The sequence below is a fragment of the Hemitrygon akajei genome, chromosome 6 (genome assembly GCF_048418815.1).
Source record: "Hemitrygon akajei chromosome 6, sHemAka1.3, whole genome shotgun sequence".
Lineage (NCBI taxonomy): Eukaryota > Metazoa > Chordata > Chondrichthyes > Myliobatiformes > Dasyatidae > Hemitrygon > Hemitrygon akajei.
In genome coordinates this window covers 90,799,777-90,817,717 of record NC_133129.1, presented here as the reverse complement: position 1 = coordinate 90,817,717, position 17,941 = coordinate 90,799,777, and the positions used below count along the sequence as shown (strand labels likewise).

General features: G+C 47.1%; 1 protein-coding gene across 1 annotated transcript in view; it reads left to right on the top strand.

Moving 5' to 3' along the window:
- Positions 1 to 17,941, top strand: part of LOC140729807 (zonadhesin-like) — an 80,892-nt gene that overhangs the window by 41,803 nt on the left and 21,148 nt on the right. Inside the window, exons 16-20 of the mRNA XM_073050019.1 lie at positions 3,491 to 3,699; positions 5,778 to 5,919; positions 9,311 to 9,558; positions 12,627 to 12,756; positions 14,888 to 15,110. Coding sequence (XP_072906120.1) covers positions 3,491 to 3,699; positions 5,778 to 5,919; positions 9,311 to 9,558; positions 12,627 to 12,756; positions 14,888 to 15,110 — 952 coding nt within the window. The remainder of the gene's footprint in view (positions 1 to 3,490; positions 3,700 to 5,777; positions 5,920 to 9,310; positions 9,559 to 12,626; positions 12,757 to 14,887; positions 15,111 to 17,941) is intronic.

The window sequence follows — 17,941 nt, the reverse complement described above, 5'->3', positions numbered from 1 at the left end:
CCCTCCAGTGTGTCTCCCTCTGTCTCTCTCTGTCTCTCTGTCAATCTGCCTATCTCTTTCTGTCTCTCTTTCTCCCTGTCTCCTCCTCTCTCTCTCTCTGTCTGTCTCTTTTTCTCTCTCTCCCCCTTTCTCTCTGTTTCTGTCTGTGCCTCTCTCTCTCTGTCTCTCTGTCTGTCTGTCTCTCTATCCATCTGTCTCTTTCTGTCTCTCTTTCTCCTTGTCTCCTCCACTCTCTCTCTCTGGCTGTCTCTCTTTTTCTCTCTCTCCCTCTGTCTCTGATCTGTCTGCCTCTCTCTCTCTCAGTCACTCTCTCTCTCTGTCTCTCTCTCTCTGCCTCTGTCTCTCTCTCTCTCTGGCTGTCTCTCTTTTTCTCTCTCTCCCTCTGTCTCTGTTTCTGTCTGCCTCTCTCTCTCTCAGTCGCTCTCTCTCTGTCTCTCTGCCTCTGTCTCTCTCTCTCTGGCTGTCTCTCTTTTTCTCTCTCTCCCTCTGTCTCTGTTCTGTCTGCCTCTCTCTCTCTCAGTCACTCTCTCTCTCTGCCTCTGTCTCTCTCTCTCTCTGACTGTCTCTCTTTTTCTCTCTCTCCCTCTGTCTCTGTTTCTGTCTGCCTCTCTCTCTCTCAGTCACTCTCTCTCTCCCTCTCTCTCTCTGTCTGTCTGTCTCTCTGTTTCACTCTCTCTCCCTCCCTCCCTACTCAGCATCAATGCTTGGGGGACTGTAACTAATTTCCAATCTGACAGCTGAATTCCATCGTGAAAGCTTCAAGCAGAGTGGATGTTATTATTAATGTATCTGAGGCCCCTCATCTATTTTCTTCAAACACCCCTGCGGAGTGAAATCTGAGGATTTACTTCAAAACCCAGGAATAATCTTCCTTCCCTTCCACTGGAGCTCCTTGCTTTGATCTATTTTTAGTTTTCCGTTTCTCGCTGACGCTTCATCCTACTTTGACACGACAGAAATGGATAAACGATCCCCATTTTTCACTGGTGCTCTGAAATGCCTTGGGATATTTTTCCGATGTTGAAGTTTCATCTGTGTCTCAAATACTCCTGGTCTCTTCCGGCCCTGAGCTGTCTCGGGGAACCTTACAACTTAGTATTTTGGGGCGATGTACTAAAGGAGATCCAGAGAATATCTGGTTCACGTCAGTGCAAAGACCATAAAACACAGGAGCAGAGTCAGGCCATTCGACCCATCGAGTCTTCCCCTCCTTTTCATCATGGCTGATCCATTTTCCCTCTCAACCCATTCTCCTCCTAACCTTTCACACCCTGACCAATCAAGAACCTATCAACCTGCTTATTGTGAGCCGCGTATCTAAGAAAGGAAGTGCTGACATTGGAGAGGGTTCAAAGGAGGTTCACAGAAATGACTCTTGGATTGAAAGGCTTGTCACGTGAGAAGTGTTTGACGGCTCTGGGCCTGTACTCACTGGAATTCAGAAGAATGAGGGGGGAATCACATTGAATATTGAAAGGTCTCAATAGAATGGATGTGAAGAGGCTGTTCCCTTTAGTGGGGGAGTCTAGGACTGAGAGGAGAGGATAGAGAGCTGGCCATTTAGAACGAAGATGAGGAGGAATTTCTTTAGCCAAAGGATGGTGAATCTCTGGAATTTGTTGCCTCGGGTGACTGGGTGGGCCAAGTCATGAGGGATATTCAAAGTGGAGGGTGATCGATTCTCGATAAGTCAGGGTGTGAAAAGTTACAGGGTGAAGGCAGGAGATTGGGGCTGAGAGGGAAATGGATCAGCCACGATGAAATGGCGGAGCTGACTCGATGGGCCAAATGGCCCATGGTCTTATTTGTACCATCAGGGAAGGGGGACAGGAGATAGAGAGATTAGTAACATGGGGTCATTTCCCTCGAGGTCAACAAAACCAGGTGTCCTGGTCCAGGCAACATCTCTACTTCCTCAAGAGGCTAAAAAACTTGCTGTGGCTCCATCAACTCTTTCCAGTTTTTATCCATGCACCTTAGGAAAAGCTTTTCACTCTACTGTGTCTTGGTACATGTGATAAATTTGGTCACCTACTTACAGGAAAGATGTAAATAAGATTGGAAGAGTTCAGAGAAAGTTTATAAGAACGTTTCTGGGACTGGAAGACCTGAGTTATAAGGAACGATTGAATAAGTTAGGACTTAATTCCTTGGAAGGTAGAAGACTGAGGGGAGATTTGATATATGAGGGGTATAGATAGTATAAATGCAAGCAGGCTTTTTCCACTGAGGTTGGGTGAGAGGTCATGGGTTAAGGGTGAAAGGTGAGATGTTCAAGGGGAACGTGAGGGGAAACTTCTTCACTCAGAGGATGGTGAGAGTGTGAAATCACTAGCAGTGGATGTGATTTAGATTTCAATGTTTAAGAGAAGTTTGGATAGGTACATGGATGGTAGGGGTATGGGGGGCTATGATCTGGGTGCAGGTCGATGAGAGTAGGCAGCTAAAATGGGTTGGCATGGTCTAAATGGGCTGAAGGGCCTGGTTCTGTGCTGTAATTTTCTGTGACTCTATAACAAACCAATTCCAATACCGTACAGGAGCCTGAAGACCCACACTCAACACTAAGGAAGCAGCCTCTTCCGCTCTGCCATCAGATATCTGAATGGTCCGTGAACACCGTCTCACTGAGGCCTTCCTCGGTCGGAGTTGACCATGAACGTTGCATCCTAGCTGTCTAGATACGCAAGCCAGGGCAGTACAGTATGGAGAGCAAGCTGTTGCCCGTGTTGCTAATTCCCCCTCTCCAATCATTCAATGAACCCACATGATCAGCAGAGACCGTTACAGTTTGGCACCTGCAGCATCACAGGACTTTCCAGTCAGCCTTGAACTCCAGCTCTGGGGTTTTCCCTCAGGGTCTGCTCCCGAAGCCTTCCCCTTGAGTGGGGCAGCGGAGGTTTGAGATCCGAGTTCTCCTTCTCCGAGATGAGCTGACGAGAGCCACCCACTGAAGCGACGGGTTTTAAGCCACGAGTAACCTGCCTTTGCCCTTCTCCTGTCAGCAGAAACAGTTCCACTGAGCTGAGTGGCTAAACCACACGTGAAGGCCAGAGTTGGACTTGGTTGTCAGAGGCTGTTTGATGCACATGCAACTTTGAGCATTTATTAGATAGTGGGAGCTTGTCCCCTTAACCCCGCCCCTGGGCTATAACCTCACAATTCCTTCATTTTCTCACTATTTTATTTTTGTAACTTAAAGTAATTTTATGTTTTATGCCATTCTGTTGCCATAAAACAACACATTTCATAGCATACACACAGGAGGGATTCTACAGGTGCTAGAAATCTTGAGCAACACACAGAAAATGCTGGAGGAACTCAGCGGGTCAGGCAGCGTCTGTGGATGGGAATAAACAGTCAATGTTTCGGGATGAGGACTAATTTCATGTCGTACACTTCAGGGATAATAAGCCTGATTCTGGTTCCTAGTTGTGGATGCCACTGACAGGTGCCTGAGCCCCATTGACGCCCACCCTTGTCCCCACAGCTCTGGCCTGCGGGAAGAACAGCCACTACACCGAATGCGCGTCCTCGTGCCCGGCCACCTGCACTGACATCTACGCCAGCTCCACCTGCGACAGCAAGCACACCTGCGCGGAGGGATGCGAGTGCGACAGTGGGTTTGTGCTCAGTGGCGACCTCTGTGTCCGGCTGGAGGACTGCGGCTGCCTCGACTACAACGACGATTACTACCAGGTGAGCTTGCTGAGCTGCAGGCCCCAGGTGGGGCCAGGGAGAACCTTTCATCTCCAGCCTTGAGATCCCATAATCCCACATCACAGTTAGCCAAGGTTCAAATTTGTTTTCATTATCACACATACTCGGGGTACAATGCGTTTGATGCGTCTGGGCCTGTACTCCATAAGGCATAGGAGCAGAATTGGGCCTTTTGGCCTATCAAGTTTGCTCTGCAATTCCATCATGGCTGATCCATTTCCCTCTCAACTCCACTCTCCTGCTTCTCCCAGTAACCTTTCACGCCCTGAGTAATCAAGAACATATCAACCCCCCACCTTATATATACTTGGCCTCTACAGCCAACTGTGGCAACAAATTCACCACTCTCTCGCTAAAGAATTTCCCCCTCATCTCCATTTGAAATGGACGTCCCTCTACTCTGAGGCTGTGACCTCTGACCCTAGGCTCCCCCACCATAGGAAACAACCTCTCCACATCCACTCTATCAAGGACTTTCAACATTCGATGGGTTTCAATGAGGGTCACCCCTCATTCTTCTGAATTCCAGTGAGCACCAGCCCAGAGCCTGAAAAGCACTCCTCATATAATAACCCTTTCATTCCCAGAAGATGGAATTCAGAGAGATGGGCGGGGAATCTCATTGAAGGTACATTCGGGACAGTTAAGAGTTTTAGATGGATAAAAGAAAAAATGGAGGGTTATGTGGAAGGAAAGGGTTAGATTGATCCTGAAGTGGGTTAAAAGGTTGGTGCAACATTGTGGGCTGAAGGGCCTGTGCAGGCTCTTCAACCTATGATGTTGTGCTGACCTTTTAAACCACCTCCAGGTACTGAAAGGCCTGGATAGAGTGGACAAGGAGAGGGTATTTCCATCAGTGGGACCATCTAGGATCTGAGTTCTCAGCCTCAGAATAATGGTGTGTCCATTTGGAACGGAGATGAGGAGGGATGCCTTCAGCCAGAGGCCGGTGAATCGGTGGAATTCATTGCCACACAATGTGGTGGAGTCCAAGTCATCTAAGGTAGAGATTAACAGACTCTTGATTGGTAAGGGGATCAGGGATTAAGGGGAGAAGGCAGGAGAACGGCTTTGGGAAAAAGAAATCAGGCATGATTGAATGGCGGAGCAGACTCGATGGATCGAATGGCCTAATTCTTTTCTTATATTTTTTAGTGCTATGGTATTAATGGAGAGCACAGCATTCACTCTCTCTCCTATCAAATTCTTTCTTCTTCAGCCCTTTACCTCTTCCACCTATCACCTCCCAGCTTCTTACTTCATTCCCTCTTCCCCCACTCACCCACCTTCCCCCTCACCTAGTCCCACCTATCACCTGCCAGCTTGTACTCCTCTCCTGCCCACACCCTCCACCTCCTTATTCTGGCTTCTGCCCCCTTCCTTTCCAGTCCCGATGAAGAGTCTCGGCCCGGAACATCAGCTGTTTGTTCCCCTCCATAGACCTGCTGAGTTCCTTCAGCATTTTGTCTGCTGCCCTGGGCGAAAGACTGTGCACACTCACCCTATCTGTGTCCCTCGTGCTTTTATACATTTATAAGTCCATCCCTCATTCTCACACACTCCGATGAATAAACTTCTATCCTGCTCAAACTCTCTCCATTACACAGTCCCGTGAATCCTGGTAACAGTCAGAATCTTTATTCCCAGTGTAGGAATATAGACAGTCAGGATCTTTATTCCCAGGGTAGAAAGATAGACAGTCAGGATCTTTATTCCCAGGTAGAAATGTAGACAGGGAAAATCTTTATCCTTGGATGAAAACGTCAAGGATAGACAACATGGATGTAAGGTGAGAGGGGCAAGTTGAAAGGAGACATGTGATGTGGGATGAGTTTTTACACACAGAGTGGTTGGAGCCTGTAAGGGGTGATGGAGAAGGCAGATAAAATAGTGGCATTTAAGAGGCAGCTGACAGGCAGTTGAATATGCAGGGAATGCAGTGATGTAGATCGTGCACCAGGAGAAGAGAGTCACTTTAATTGGACATTGGGGTCAGCACAGATAAGGTGGGCCGAATAGCCAGCGTACTGTATGTTTACTCTGCTGCTCTCTTCCAGTCCGGAGACAAGTGGCTGAACAAGCGCTGTGACACAAAGTGCACCTGCAGTAAAGGACAACTGAGCTGCAAGGCCCACAAATGCAACGAGAACTCGGTGTGCGCCCTGAAGAAGAACGGACAATACGGCTGCAGGCCTGTCTGTGAGTAACGCACTCCGTCTCTCCCCCCACCCCCTCAGCACTGACCACCCTCCCCCATTCAGCCCGGTCCCAGTGAAGAGAACGCACTGCACGCTGCTCCAGAGAACGGCCACACCCTGGGGAGCGTCTAATGGTTGCGGGTGTGTTGATGTGTTAACGCCGTTTAGGGATGAAGAATGGCATGAAGTGATTGCTTTTATACTGGATTGGTATGAGGGTTTCACTTGATATTGGTATTGGAATTTCAGTAGGTGTTAGAATGAGAACTTCAACTGGTATTGGAATTTAAATCTGAAATTAAATTAGTTTTGGAATTTGAACTGGTATTAGAATTGAAATAGGAATTTCAATTGGAATTGCGTTGATACTGGAAATGCAATAAGTATTGGAATTGGAATCAGAACCAGAATCTTAACTTTAATCTGTATTGGAATCGCAGTTGCACTTGGTATTGGAATTGGAATGGGAATTTCAATTGGAATTGGAAGTTCAATTGCTATTGGAATTGGAACTGGAATTGCACCTGGTCTTGGAATTACAGCTGGTTTTGGCATTGGTTTAAAATTGTCCCCTGTATTGAGGTGCAGCGAAAATGTTTCATTTTGTGTGCCATGCGGACAAAACCTAAGCTAGTGTAAAGGGGAAACAGAACGCAGAACTTTCAGAGTATTTTTCCGTCGGGCAGAAGATAAAAGAACCTGAAAGAACACCCCCAGCAGGCTCTAGGGCAGCTGCCACCCCACTGCTCCTAGAACGGTGAGTGTACCTCCTGTATGATAGAAATGGACTGGTGATTTCTCAGTCCACCTCTACATGGCATTGGGAGCACTTAATAGGCAGTGGGAATTCATTCCCACTGCATCCCCGGGCTATGATATTCTGAAGGGACCATTGAACATGGGAGATAGAATGGTACAGCGCAGGAGAAGGCCTTTTGGCCCGCGATGTCTGTGCTGAACACAATGTCAAATTAAACTAAATCTCTTCTGCCTGCATAAGATCCACAACCCTCTAATCCCTGCATATTCAAGTAGTCTCTTAAACCCCAGAATCACATCTGCTTCCCCCCCCCCACCCCTGGCAAAACCCGTTTCAGACACCACCACTCACTAAAAAAAACTTGTCCCACATATCTCCCCTAAACTACCCCCCTCCCCTTCTAGTGCATGACATTCCTACCTTGTAAATGGATTCTATCTACCCTATCAATGCCGCCATAAGCTCAGATCTCCCCTCAGCGTCCGATGCTCTGGAGAAAACAAACCCATGTTAAATCAGCCTCTGGTTTCAGCATGTCCCCTCTAATGCAGATGGCATCCTAGTGAGCACACACGGGAAACTGTAAACACTGAAACCACCTGGTAATCCTCTGCTGCTCCCTCTCCAATCCTTCTTGTAATGGGGTGACCAAAGATTTATACAGCTGGTATAAGGCTTTCTGAGTCTTAAACTCAATGTTCCGACCAATGTAGATGAGCATGATGAACACCTTCTCTTCTGATATATCTACTTTCAGTGACTAATGGACTTGGGCCCCAAGATCCCTGTCTGAATCTATACATCAATTTTCTACTGTGCTTCCTCTAAGGGGAGAAGCTCCTCACAGGACAGGGTATACAGTATCTGCCTCTCATAATAGGCATCCGTTAATCTCGAGAGACCGTGCATTTGCACCTTGGAAATTTTCCAGGGCGCAGGCCTGGGCAGGGTTGTATGGAAATTGCCCGGCAGTTGCCCACGGTGCAAGTCTCCCCTCTCCACGCCACTGATGTTGTCGAAGGCAAGGACCCATGCAGCTTGGCACCGGTGTCGTCGCAGAGCAATGTGTTGTTAAGTGCCTTGCTCAAGGACACAACACGTTGCCTCAGCTGAGGCTCGAACTAGTGACCTTCAGATCACTAGACCAACGCCTTAACCACTTGGCCATGCGCCAACGCAATCCTCACAGTCCACAGTATACAGTACCTGCCTCTCATAATCCGTAACCTATTCTCAATATTGGGTGGCAGGGTTGGAGATTCGTCTCTACCAAAGGAGGCATAAGGTGCTCCTTCCCTCTGCTAGCCTGCAGGTCACCCTTGGGCAAGGTGTAGCCCCTGCTTAGCGCCCCTCCCGATCAGGGCCACGTGAAGCCACAGGAGCAGGTGGTGGATGGTCGTACGAGCAGCTGGTGCATAACACAAGTCCTGGTTATGTGACCACTGACACCAGGCAGACAATCTCTGAAGAGTATTGATAATGGCTGGGGTCACCCGTCTTGTAAAGACACTGCCCAGAAGAAGGTAATGGCAAACCACTTCTGTAGAAAAATTTGCCAAGAACAAACATGGTCATGGAAAGACCGTGATCGTCCATGTCATACGACGCAGCACATAATGAACAAACAATCTGAGCAGGGATGCTCTGGGATGAGAAAGATAACGATAATGATGATAATTCTCAACATCTCAGACCGTCTATCCTAGGTGCCCCATCCCTCGTCCACCAACAGCAGAGGTATATGCTTTACCCTGGAGATGGCCTGAAGCAGTTCTTTATCGCTCGAGGTTCGCTTCCTAAAGCTCCTTGAAAGTGGCTATATAGGTCGATAAGGTGGTCTGGAAGGTTTATGGAGTGCTTGCTTTTATTAGTTGAGGCATTGAGTTCAAAAGTCAGGAAGTTATGTTGCAACTTTATAAAACTCTGGTTAGGCTGCATCTGGAGTATTGTGTACAGTTCTGGTCACCCCACTATAGGAGGGATGTTGAGGCTTTGGAGAGGGTGCAGAAGAGTTTATCAGGATGCTGCCTGGGTTAGTACCAGTGCTGTCACGAGAGGCCGGACAAACTTGGGTTGTTTCCTCTGGAGTCCTGAAGGCTGAGGGGAGATCTGATAGAGGTTTATAAGATTATGAGAGGCATCGATAGAGTGGACAAGGGATATCTGTTTCTCAGGGTAGAAATTACTAATACCACCTTGCATTGGAGGTGAGAGGGGGTAGGTTCAAAGGGGATGTGAGGGGTGAGTTTTTTACTCAGAGAGTGGTGGATGTCTGGAATGTGCTGCCTGGCATGGTGGTAGAGGCAAATACATTAGAGGCTTTTAAGAGACGTTTGGACAGGCACATGGATGTGAGGAAGATGGAGGGATATGGACATGGTGTAGGTAGGAGGGATTGGTGTTTGGGTGTTTCTGATTTGCTTTTTAGCTGGTACAGCACAACATCGTGGGTCGAATGGCCTGCTCTATGCTCCATTAACACTGTCTTGATAATCCTGTATTACACAGTTTTTTTCTAACTTTCAATAACTTTTATGCCTTGCATTGTACTGTTGCCACAAAGCAACAAATTTCACATCTACATAAGAGACGACAAACTTGACTCTGAATGCTGCTTGTTTCTCTCCACCAGCGTTCGAAACTTGCCTCATCTCAGGTGATCCTCACTACCTGACCTTCGATGGACTGGTCCACCACTTCCAAGGGAAACACACCTACATTCTAGTCAAAACCTACGCCGACTCCGAGACCCTGCAGCCTTTCATCATCACGGGCAGGAACAGAGTGCGGTATGGTAACAAAAAGGTGTCCTACCTGTCTGAGGTCCACATCGAGGTCTACGGCCACCTGATAGAATTCCACAAGAAGAAACTACTGCTGGTGGGTGCTACAATGTAGGAGGAGGCCACTCAGCCCATCAAATCTATGCCTGCATCCCCCGTCGGTGCTGTATTTCCATGTCTTCACATCAGATGAAGACACTCTACCCAAAACATTGACTGTCCATTTCCCACCCCACTCCCCTCACATGCTGCTTGAACCCACTGATGTTCCTGCATCTGTGGTCTCCTGTTTTTCTGTTCTCTCTCACGTGTCTTTCGGCTCTCTCCGGATTTTCCTGCCACCTATCTGCACTAAAGAGAATTGACAAGGGCCATTTACCCTTTAGGAGGCGGGACAAAACCAGAATCAATCAAAGTCAAGCTTATTATCACTGACGTATGGCATGAAGTCTGTGGTTTTGTGGCAGAAGTACAGTGAAAAAAAATGTCAAAAGATGCCATACAGTAAGAAATATATATCAAAAAGTACTGCAAAAAGAGCAAAAAATAGAGAGGTAATGTTTATGGCTTCAATGTCCATTCAGAAATTGGATGGCAGAGGGGAGAAGCTGTTCCTGAATCATTCAGTATGTGACTTTAGGCTCCTGTACCTCATCCCTGATGGTAATGTTACCAGATTCCCCCTGTAATAGTGATCAGAGAGATTTATAATCACTGACAAAGTACCTTTATTGTCTCGATGGAAGAGCGTGTGAACTTACACAATCAATACCTGTGCGCGCAACAACTAAGTGTTCCTGACCTTTAATGAAAAGTCAGAGAACAGAACAGATATTAGCAGTTAAAAAGGAGTGTTTGCTGCTGGCCACACGTTCCTCGTGGTCCCATTTCGAACCTCCACATGTCTGTGGGGCACCTCACATCCACGATAGTTGTTCTCCTACAAAGTTACCGCCACCAGCACAGTTGAACCTTCTATTTTTATATCCCTTTCTAACCAATTCAAATCTCACATCGGCTGCAGGTCATGTGTTTGACCTTTAATGCCTTTTCATTGGCTCTGCTCCAGGCCAGCATCCATTTATTGCCCCCTTCCCAGCAAGTGACCATTTATGGCTCTTTGTTCTCAATCACTTTGAACCACGCAAACCAGACACAGACCAACATTCACAGACCTGCACGTTATATCCATCCAAAGAACACCTCACAAGTAACTTCTAATTTGGAAGCTCAGCAGGTTACCTGAGGCTTCATTGTGTCTACCGATCAAGCCACCTCACAAAATGGAGAACCCAGTTTTCTTCATAAGATGGCAGCCTCCATCTCCTCCCTCATGGCAAGAACACAGGAGATTGGCCCATCTGTCCTTGATTCATTCACATTCACTGATTTCCCTCTAGCCAACAGTAGTAATGGGAAGAGGGCATGTCCTGGGTGGTGGGGTCCTTAATGATGGACGCCGTCTTCCTGAGCCATCAACTTTTGAAGATGTCCTCGATGCTGGAGAAGCTGGTATCATGAAGCCTGTGTTTGCAACTTCCTGCAGCTTCTCTCAATCCTGCACAGTGACGCCTCCTTTCTAGGCAGTGAGGCAACCAGATCGAATGCTCTCCGTGGCACATCTGTCAACATTTGCTTGAGTCCTCAAACTCCTAATGAAACCAGAATCTGGGGGAAACCCGCAGGAAAGGTGTAAATAAGGTTGAGAGAATACAGAGAAAATTTACAAGGGTGTTGTAGGGTCTGGAAGAGCTGAGGTATATGGAAAGATTGAATAGGTTAGGATTTTATAAGACTGAGGGAAGATTTGACAGGGGTATACAAAATTATGGGGGTATAAATAGGGTAAATGCAAGCAGGCTTTTTCCACTGAGGTTGGGTTGGGCTACAACTAGAGGTCATGGGTTAAGGGTGACAGGTGAAAAGTTTAAGGGGAACATGAGGGGAAAATACTTCACTCAGAGGGAGGTGAGAGTGTGGAACGAGCTGCCAGCGCATGTGGTGCATGCGAGCTCGGTTTCAATGTTTAAGAGAAGTTTGGATAGGTACATGGATGGGCGGGGTATGGAGGGCTATGGTCCCAGTGCAGGAGTTTAAATGGCTCAACATAGACAAGATGGGCTGAAGGGCTTGTTTCTGCGCTGTACTTTTCTATGACTCTATTGGAAGCAAGTACGTGCATGAGGACCATGGGTTAATTGGGCTTGAGAGCAATAATTCACTTTGTGGGTATTCCCGGGCAGTAATGGTTACGGGGAGAAGGCAGGAGAATAGGGTTGAGAGGGAAAATAAATCCGCCCTGATCAAATAGCAGAGCAGACTCAATGGGCAAAATGGCATAACCCTGTTTCAATGTCTAATGGTAACCTAACCATCTTCACCATGAGGCTCAGGGAGATTCTGTCCACTTTATCAATTTCTTGAATGATAAGATGGACTCTTGACCTCACAATCTACAGTACTGTGCAAAAATCTTAGGCACATATCTATAACTAGGGATGCCTAATACTTTTGCACAGTACAGTAGTAATTTTACATATTGCACTGTCCTGCTGTCGCAAAAAGAAACAAATTTCATGACATATGTGTGTGATGATAAACCTGATTCTGATCTGGGTCTCTATTGTGGACTGAGAGTGGGAAGGGGGCAGGGAGAGGGGAATCATGGTTGGGAAAAGGGGCAGGGAGAGGGGAGGGAGCAGGCAGTACCAGAGAGACATTCTGTAATGATCAGTAATTGTTTGGAATCAAATGACCTTGCCTGGAGCCTCAGGGCTGGGCCTGTCTGCACCCGCAATACCCCCACCCCCTGGCCTTGGCATTCCTTTTCAACCACCTGCCCCACAACACCACCCACCCCCCCCCCCCCAACACGGTGCCCAAGTCTTTTGCACAGTACTGTTCCTTGTTACGATCTGGCACTTTAATGTTCATCTGCTCTGCCCTCTCTCTGTAGCTGTTACACTTTATTCTGCATTGTTTTTGTTTGCCTTGTCCCACCTCAGTGCACTGGGTAACGCTGTGGTCTGTTCAGGACAAGCCCCTCACTGTACCCCGGTATACGTGACAATATGAACCAATGCCAATATATTGCTCGTTCATTTGGCCTGCTGTCTCCGACTGAGTTACATCTCTGTCTGAAAAACTGTTCTCCCCTTGACACAGCTGGACGACGAAGAGCTGACACCCCCGTACAAGTCAGCTGAAGGTTTCCACATCTACCAGAAGTCCAGGACCCTGTACCTGGAGACGGATTTCGGCCTCTCTGTCAACTTCGATGGAAAAGAGAATGCAGGTGAGTGATCTCTGCAAATCCCCATCACAACAGCGTGTATAATCGTAGAGAACTACAGCACAGAAACAGGCCCTTTGGCCCACCCAGTCCATGCCGAAATATTTAAGCTGCCTAGTCCCATCGACCTGCGATGGGACCATAGCCCTCCCTCCACGTACCGATCCAAACTTCTTTCATGAATTGAAATCAAAATCACATCCATCACTTGTGCTGACAGCTCATTCCACACTCTCACCACTGTCTGAGTGAAGAAGTTTCCCCTGATGGAGAGAGAGGTCCAGGGAACTGGAGGGAGGACCGGGACAGATCCTTTCTGGAACAACTGCATATCCTCCCCCTACGCCATATATGTCAAACTCAAGGCCCGCGGTGGAATTATCTTTGGCCCGCGAGATAATATCTAATTACTATTAAAGCTGGCCCCAGTAATCGAAGCGCCTATGGCGTATGATATGGCTAATGCTGAGTTTATTCAGGTACCAGGGTTTCAGGGTTTTTAGTGTTTATTTGGCAGTCTTGCTCGGCAGTCTTCTTCATAAGAAACGGAATTTGTAAAGTGAAACACTTTGTAGTTATAGCAGAGACTGAGACACATGAGAGCAGGCCGAAAAAACGGAGGCAACGAAAGCTGCGTTCGCACGCGTCCGACTGATCCGGCCCGTGACCTAAAATGAGTTTGACACCCCTGCCCTACGTTAACAGTGAAATAGGCACAAAAAAAAATTCAGGATACTGCCTTTGAGAATTTAATCAAAGAACCTTGATTGCACCTACAACTATACTTACAGTCAGCTACTTGCAATTATTGGGTGTGAGGGCGGAAAAATTTGTGCATCACCTAAAGGGGATGTGACTTCTGGGCCCTGTCAATTCTTCTCCCAAACACAAAGCCTCCAAGGTAATGGGGCCTAGGGAAAAACCCTTTCCAAAGGCCTGCAGCCCTCTTCTTGGGGCTTACATCAGTGAGTTATTGCTGGATCCTCCCGATAAATGAGGTGCGTGTGAGGCCCGAAGGTCAAACCCAAGTCTGGAGAGTCCTGTGGTTGATACCCAGTGGCTGGTGAGGTCCAGAGGGCAAAGCTAAAGGTTAAAGTTCAGAGCTCAGTGAGTCCGGAGGTCAAAAGCCCGAAGATCGATGCCCCAGATGACCTCGTCCAGAGGTCAGTGGCCCGAAGAGCAATGTTACCCTGGGCCACCTCATTCAGAGATCAGGGGCCAGATGATTGCGTGCCCAGGCCGGGGGCTGAAAGTTGGAGACCCAGTAGATACAGATCTCAGAGTGGGGGTCTGAAAGCAGCCATCCTGTCTGTGTGTGCGAGTGGGTATGAGGGTGAGAGAGGGGCGTGCTTTCCTGTTGTTACTTGCATGTTGTCCTGCTGATCATTGTGGGCACAGTATGTCAGCACCAGAAAGTGTGGTAGTCCCCAGCACATCCCTGGGTGTGTAACACGAACAACTCATTTCACTGTACGTTTTGATATCTGAATCTGAACCTAAACAGCTATTGACCCAAGGCCTCCTCTTCTGCCATGATGAAGCCACTCTCAGGGTGGAGAAAAATACCTCCTATTCGATCTGGGTAGCCTCCAACCTGATGGCATGAACATCGATTTCTCCTTCCAGTAATTTTACCCCTCCCCTTCCCTCTTCTTCTACCCCAACTCTGGCCTCTTACCTCTTCTCCCCTGCCTATTACCTCTTCTTTCCCTTTCTCCAGTGATCCACCCTCCTCTCCTGTCGGATTTCTTCTTCTCCTGCCTTTTCCACCTATCACCTCCCAGATTCTTATTTCATCCCCTCTCCCTCCTACACCCACACCTGGCTTCACCTTTCACCTTAGAGCTTGTCCCACCACCCAGACCGTCTCATCCTGGCATCCTCCCCCCTCCTTTCCTGTCCTGAAATGGGGTTCAGCCCGAAACCTCAACTGTTCATTTGTTTCCATAGATGCTGCCTGACCTTCTGAGTTCCTCCAGCATTTTTTTTTGTGTGTTATTCTTGGAGTACCACCACAATGTGAACCAGACAGAGGTACAACAGCCCAGAGTAGAGGTGGGCCATCCCGGGAAGGAATGAACGGGTAGCAGCTAATTCACTCTGACCTACATCACTCTACGTTACCTTCCCGCAGATATCATTATCCCCAGCCTCTACAAGAAGAAGGTCCGAGGGCTGTGTGGTAATTACGACGGGAAATACAAGAATGATTTCACGCTGCCGGATGGAGGCCAGGTATCCAGCCTGAAGCAGTTCGGGAACAGCTGGAAAGTGAAGAGCCACGACGACGATGACGATGATGATGAATCTGTTAGGAGGACGAGGTGGACACAACCTTCCAACGGGAATAGGAACAGGTGAGTGACAGCAGGTGGGAGATGACCCTGTGTCCAAATAAACCCAGAGAGATAAATTCATTTAGCACCACACTCAACCCTCAGGATATCCCAGAGCCCATTATCCAATTCAATTCAAGTTTATTTGTCATTCAACCATACATTAGTACAGCCGAACAGGGTTACTCCGGGGTCAAGGTACAAAACACAGTACCAACAGTCACACACAGCACAAACCACACGTAGCACATGTAAGATAGAAAGATACAGCCACTCGATAAAAGAGTCCAAACTCAGGCTGCCGAAATCTGCGGACGACCACAGCAGAGTTTGTCTTCTGCCGAACAAACACTGGGGGGGGCAGCACCAACTCCAGCCTGGATGAGGTGCCACATTACCCTGGAGGAGTGCACCGGCTCTGGCGACTCTCTGCTGGCGGCTGTAAGCAGGCGACTCCACGGCTTGAGGCCTACTTCTCACACATACGAGATTGCGAGCACATATAGGATATCAGTGATACAATCTCACAAGATATATACTGTATGTATCGCGTCCAGGTACTGAGTCCATTGTTCTGCTAAGTGAACTTCTGGGGGAAGGTAATTGATAATATGGTAATTGAAGTCCCCAGGGCTGTAACCCCGAATCAGAATCAGGTTTATTATCGCTGACATACAGTGCCAATAAAAAGTATTCATCCCCCTTGGAAGTTTCCATGTTTTACAACATTGAATCACAGTGGATTTAATTAGGCTTTTTTTGACACTGATCAATAGAAAAAGACTCTTTCATGTCAAAGTGAAAACAGATCTCTACAAAGTGATCTCAATTAATAACAAATATAAAATGCAAAATAATTAATTACATAAGTATTCACCCCCTTTAAAATGGCACACCAAATCACCACTGGTGCAGCCAATTGGTTTTAGAAGTCACATAATTAATGGTGATCACTGTGTGCAGTCAAGGTGTTTCAACTGATTGTAGTAAAAATACACCTGTATCTGGAAGGTCCAACTGCTGATGAGTCAGTATCCTGGCAAAAACTACACCACGAAGACAAAGGAACACTCCAAGCAACTTCACGAAAAGGTTATTGAAAAGCAAAAGCCAGGAGATGGATACAAGAAAGTTTCCAAGTCACTGAATATCCCTGGGAGTACAGTTAGGTCAATCATCAAGAAATGGAAAGAATACGGCACAGCTGTAAATCTACCTAGAGCAGGCCGTCCTCAAAAACTACGTGACAGTGCAAGAAGGGGACTAGTGAAGGAGGCCACCAAGAGACCTGTGACAACTCTGGAGGAGTTACAAGTTTCAGTGGCTGAGATGGGAGAAACTGCACGTACAACAACTGTTGCCTGAGTGCTTCACCAGGGAGAGTGGCAAAGAGAAAGCCACTGTTGAAAAAACTCTCAGAAATCTCGGCTCGAGTTTGCCAAAAGGCAAGTGGGAGACTCTGAAGTCAGCTGGAAGAAGGTTCTGTGGTCTGATGAAACCAAAATTGAGCTTTCTGACCATCAGACTAAACGTTATGTTTGGTGTAAGCAAAAAAACACCGCACATTATCAAAAACACACCATCCCTACAGTGAAGCATGGTGGTGGCTGCATCATGTTGTGAGGATGCTTCACTGCAGCAGGCCCTGGAAGGCTTGTGAAGGTAGAGGGTAAAACGAATGCAGCAAAATACAGGGAAATCCTGGAGGAAAACCTGATGCAGCCTGGAAGAGGATTGTGACTTAGGAGATTTGTTTTCCAGCAAGACAATGACCCCAAATATAAAGCCAAAGCTACACAGGAATGGCTTAAAAACAAGTTAATGTCCTGGAGTGGCCAAGTCAGAGTCCAGACCTCAATCCAATTGAGAATTTGTGGCTGGACTTGAAAAGGGCTGTTCACCCATGATCCCCATGCAATCTGACAGAGCTTGAGCAGTTTTGTAAAGAAGAATGGTGAAAAATTGCAGTGTCCAGATGTGATGGAGACCTATCCACATAGACTCCAGGCTGTAATTGCTGCCAAAGGTGCATCTACTAAATACTGACTTGAAGGGGGTGAATACTTATGCAATCAATGATTTTGTGATTTATATTTGTAATTAATTTATATCACTTTGTAGAGACCTGTTTTCACTTTAATACGAAAGAGTCTTTTTCTGTTGAGCAGTGTCAAAAAAGGCAAATTATATCCACTGTGATTCAATCTTGTAAAACAATAAAACATGAAAACTTCCGGAGGGGGCGGTGAATACTTTTTATGTTGTGTAATTTGTTATTTTATGGCAGCAATATCACACAAGAGATTGAAAAATACTTTCTTACAATAAAAACTAAAATGTATAAATTGTGCAAAGGAGAATGGTGAGGAATAGTTTATGGGTTCACCGACTGTTCAGAAGTCTGATGGCAGATGTATGGGTCTTGTACTTCCTCACTGATGGTAGTAATGAGATCAGGGCACGTCCCAAATGAGGGTCCTTAACGATGGATCTTGAAGCATTCCCCCCCCCCCAGTTGAAGATGTGCAGAGGGGACTCACCAAAATGTTTGATGTTGTGGTGTCTGCCGAGCTTGGAAATTAGCTTGCGGACATTTCATCCTCAGTGCGCAGTTGTTGGTGGCTCTCTCTGGGAGTGCTCACATTTAGAGACCCCTTGCTTAATGGTATTAGTCCATGGCATGAAAATAGTTGGGAATCCCTGCCCTAGAGTCCCAGGAGGTCAGCAGTCTCTGAGATACTCAAGCCACCCCATCTGGCACCAACAATCATTCTATGGTCAAAGTCACTTAGATCACATTTCTTCCCCAGTCTAATGTTTGGTCTAAACAACAACTGAACCTCTTGACCATG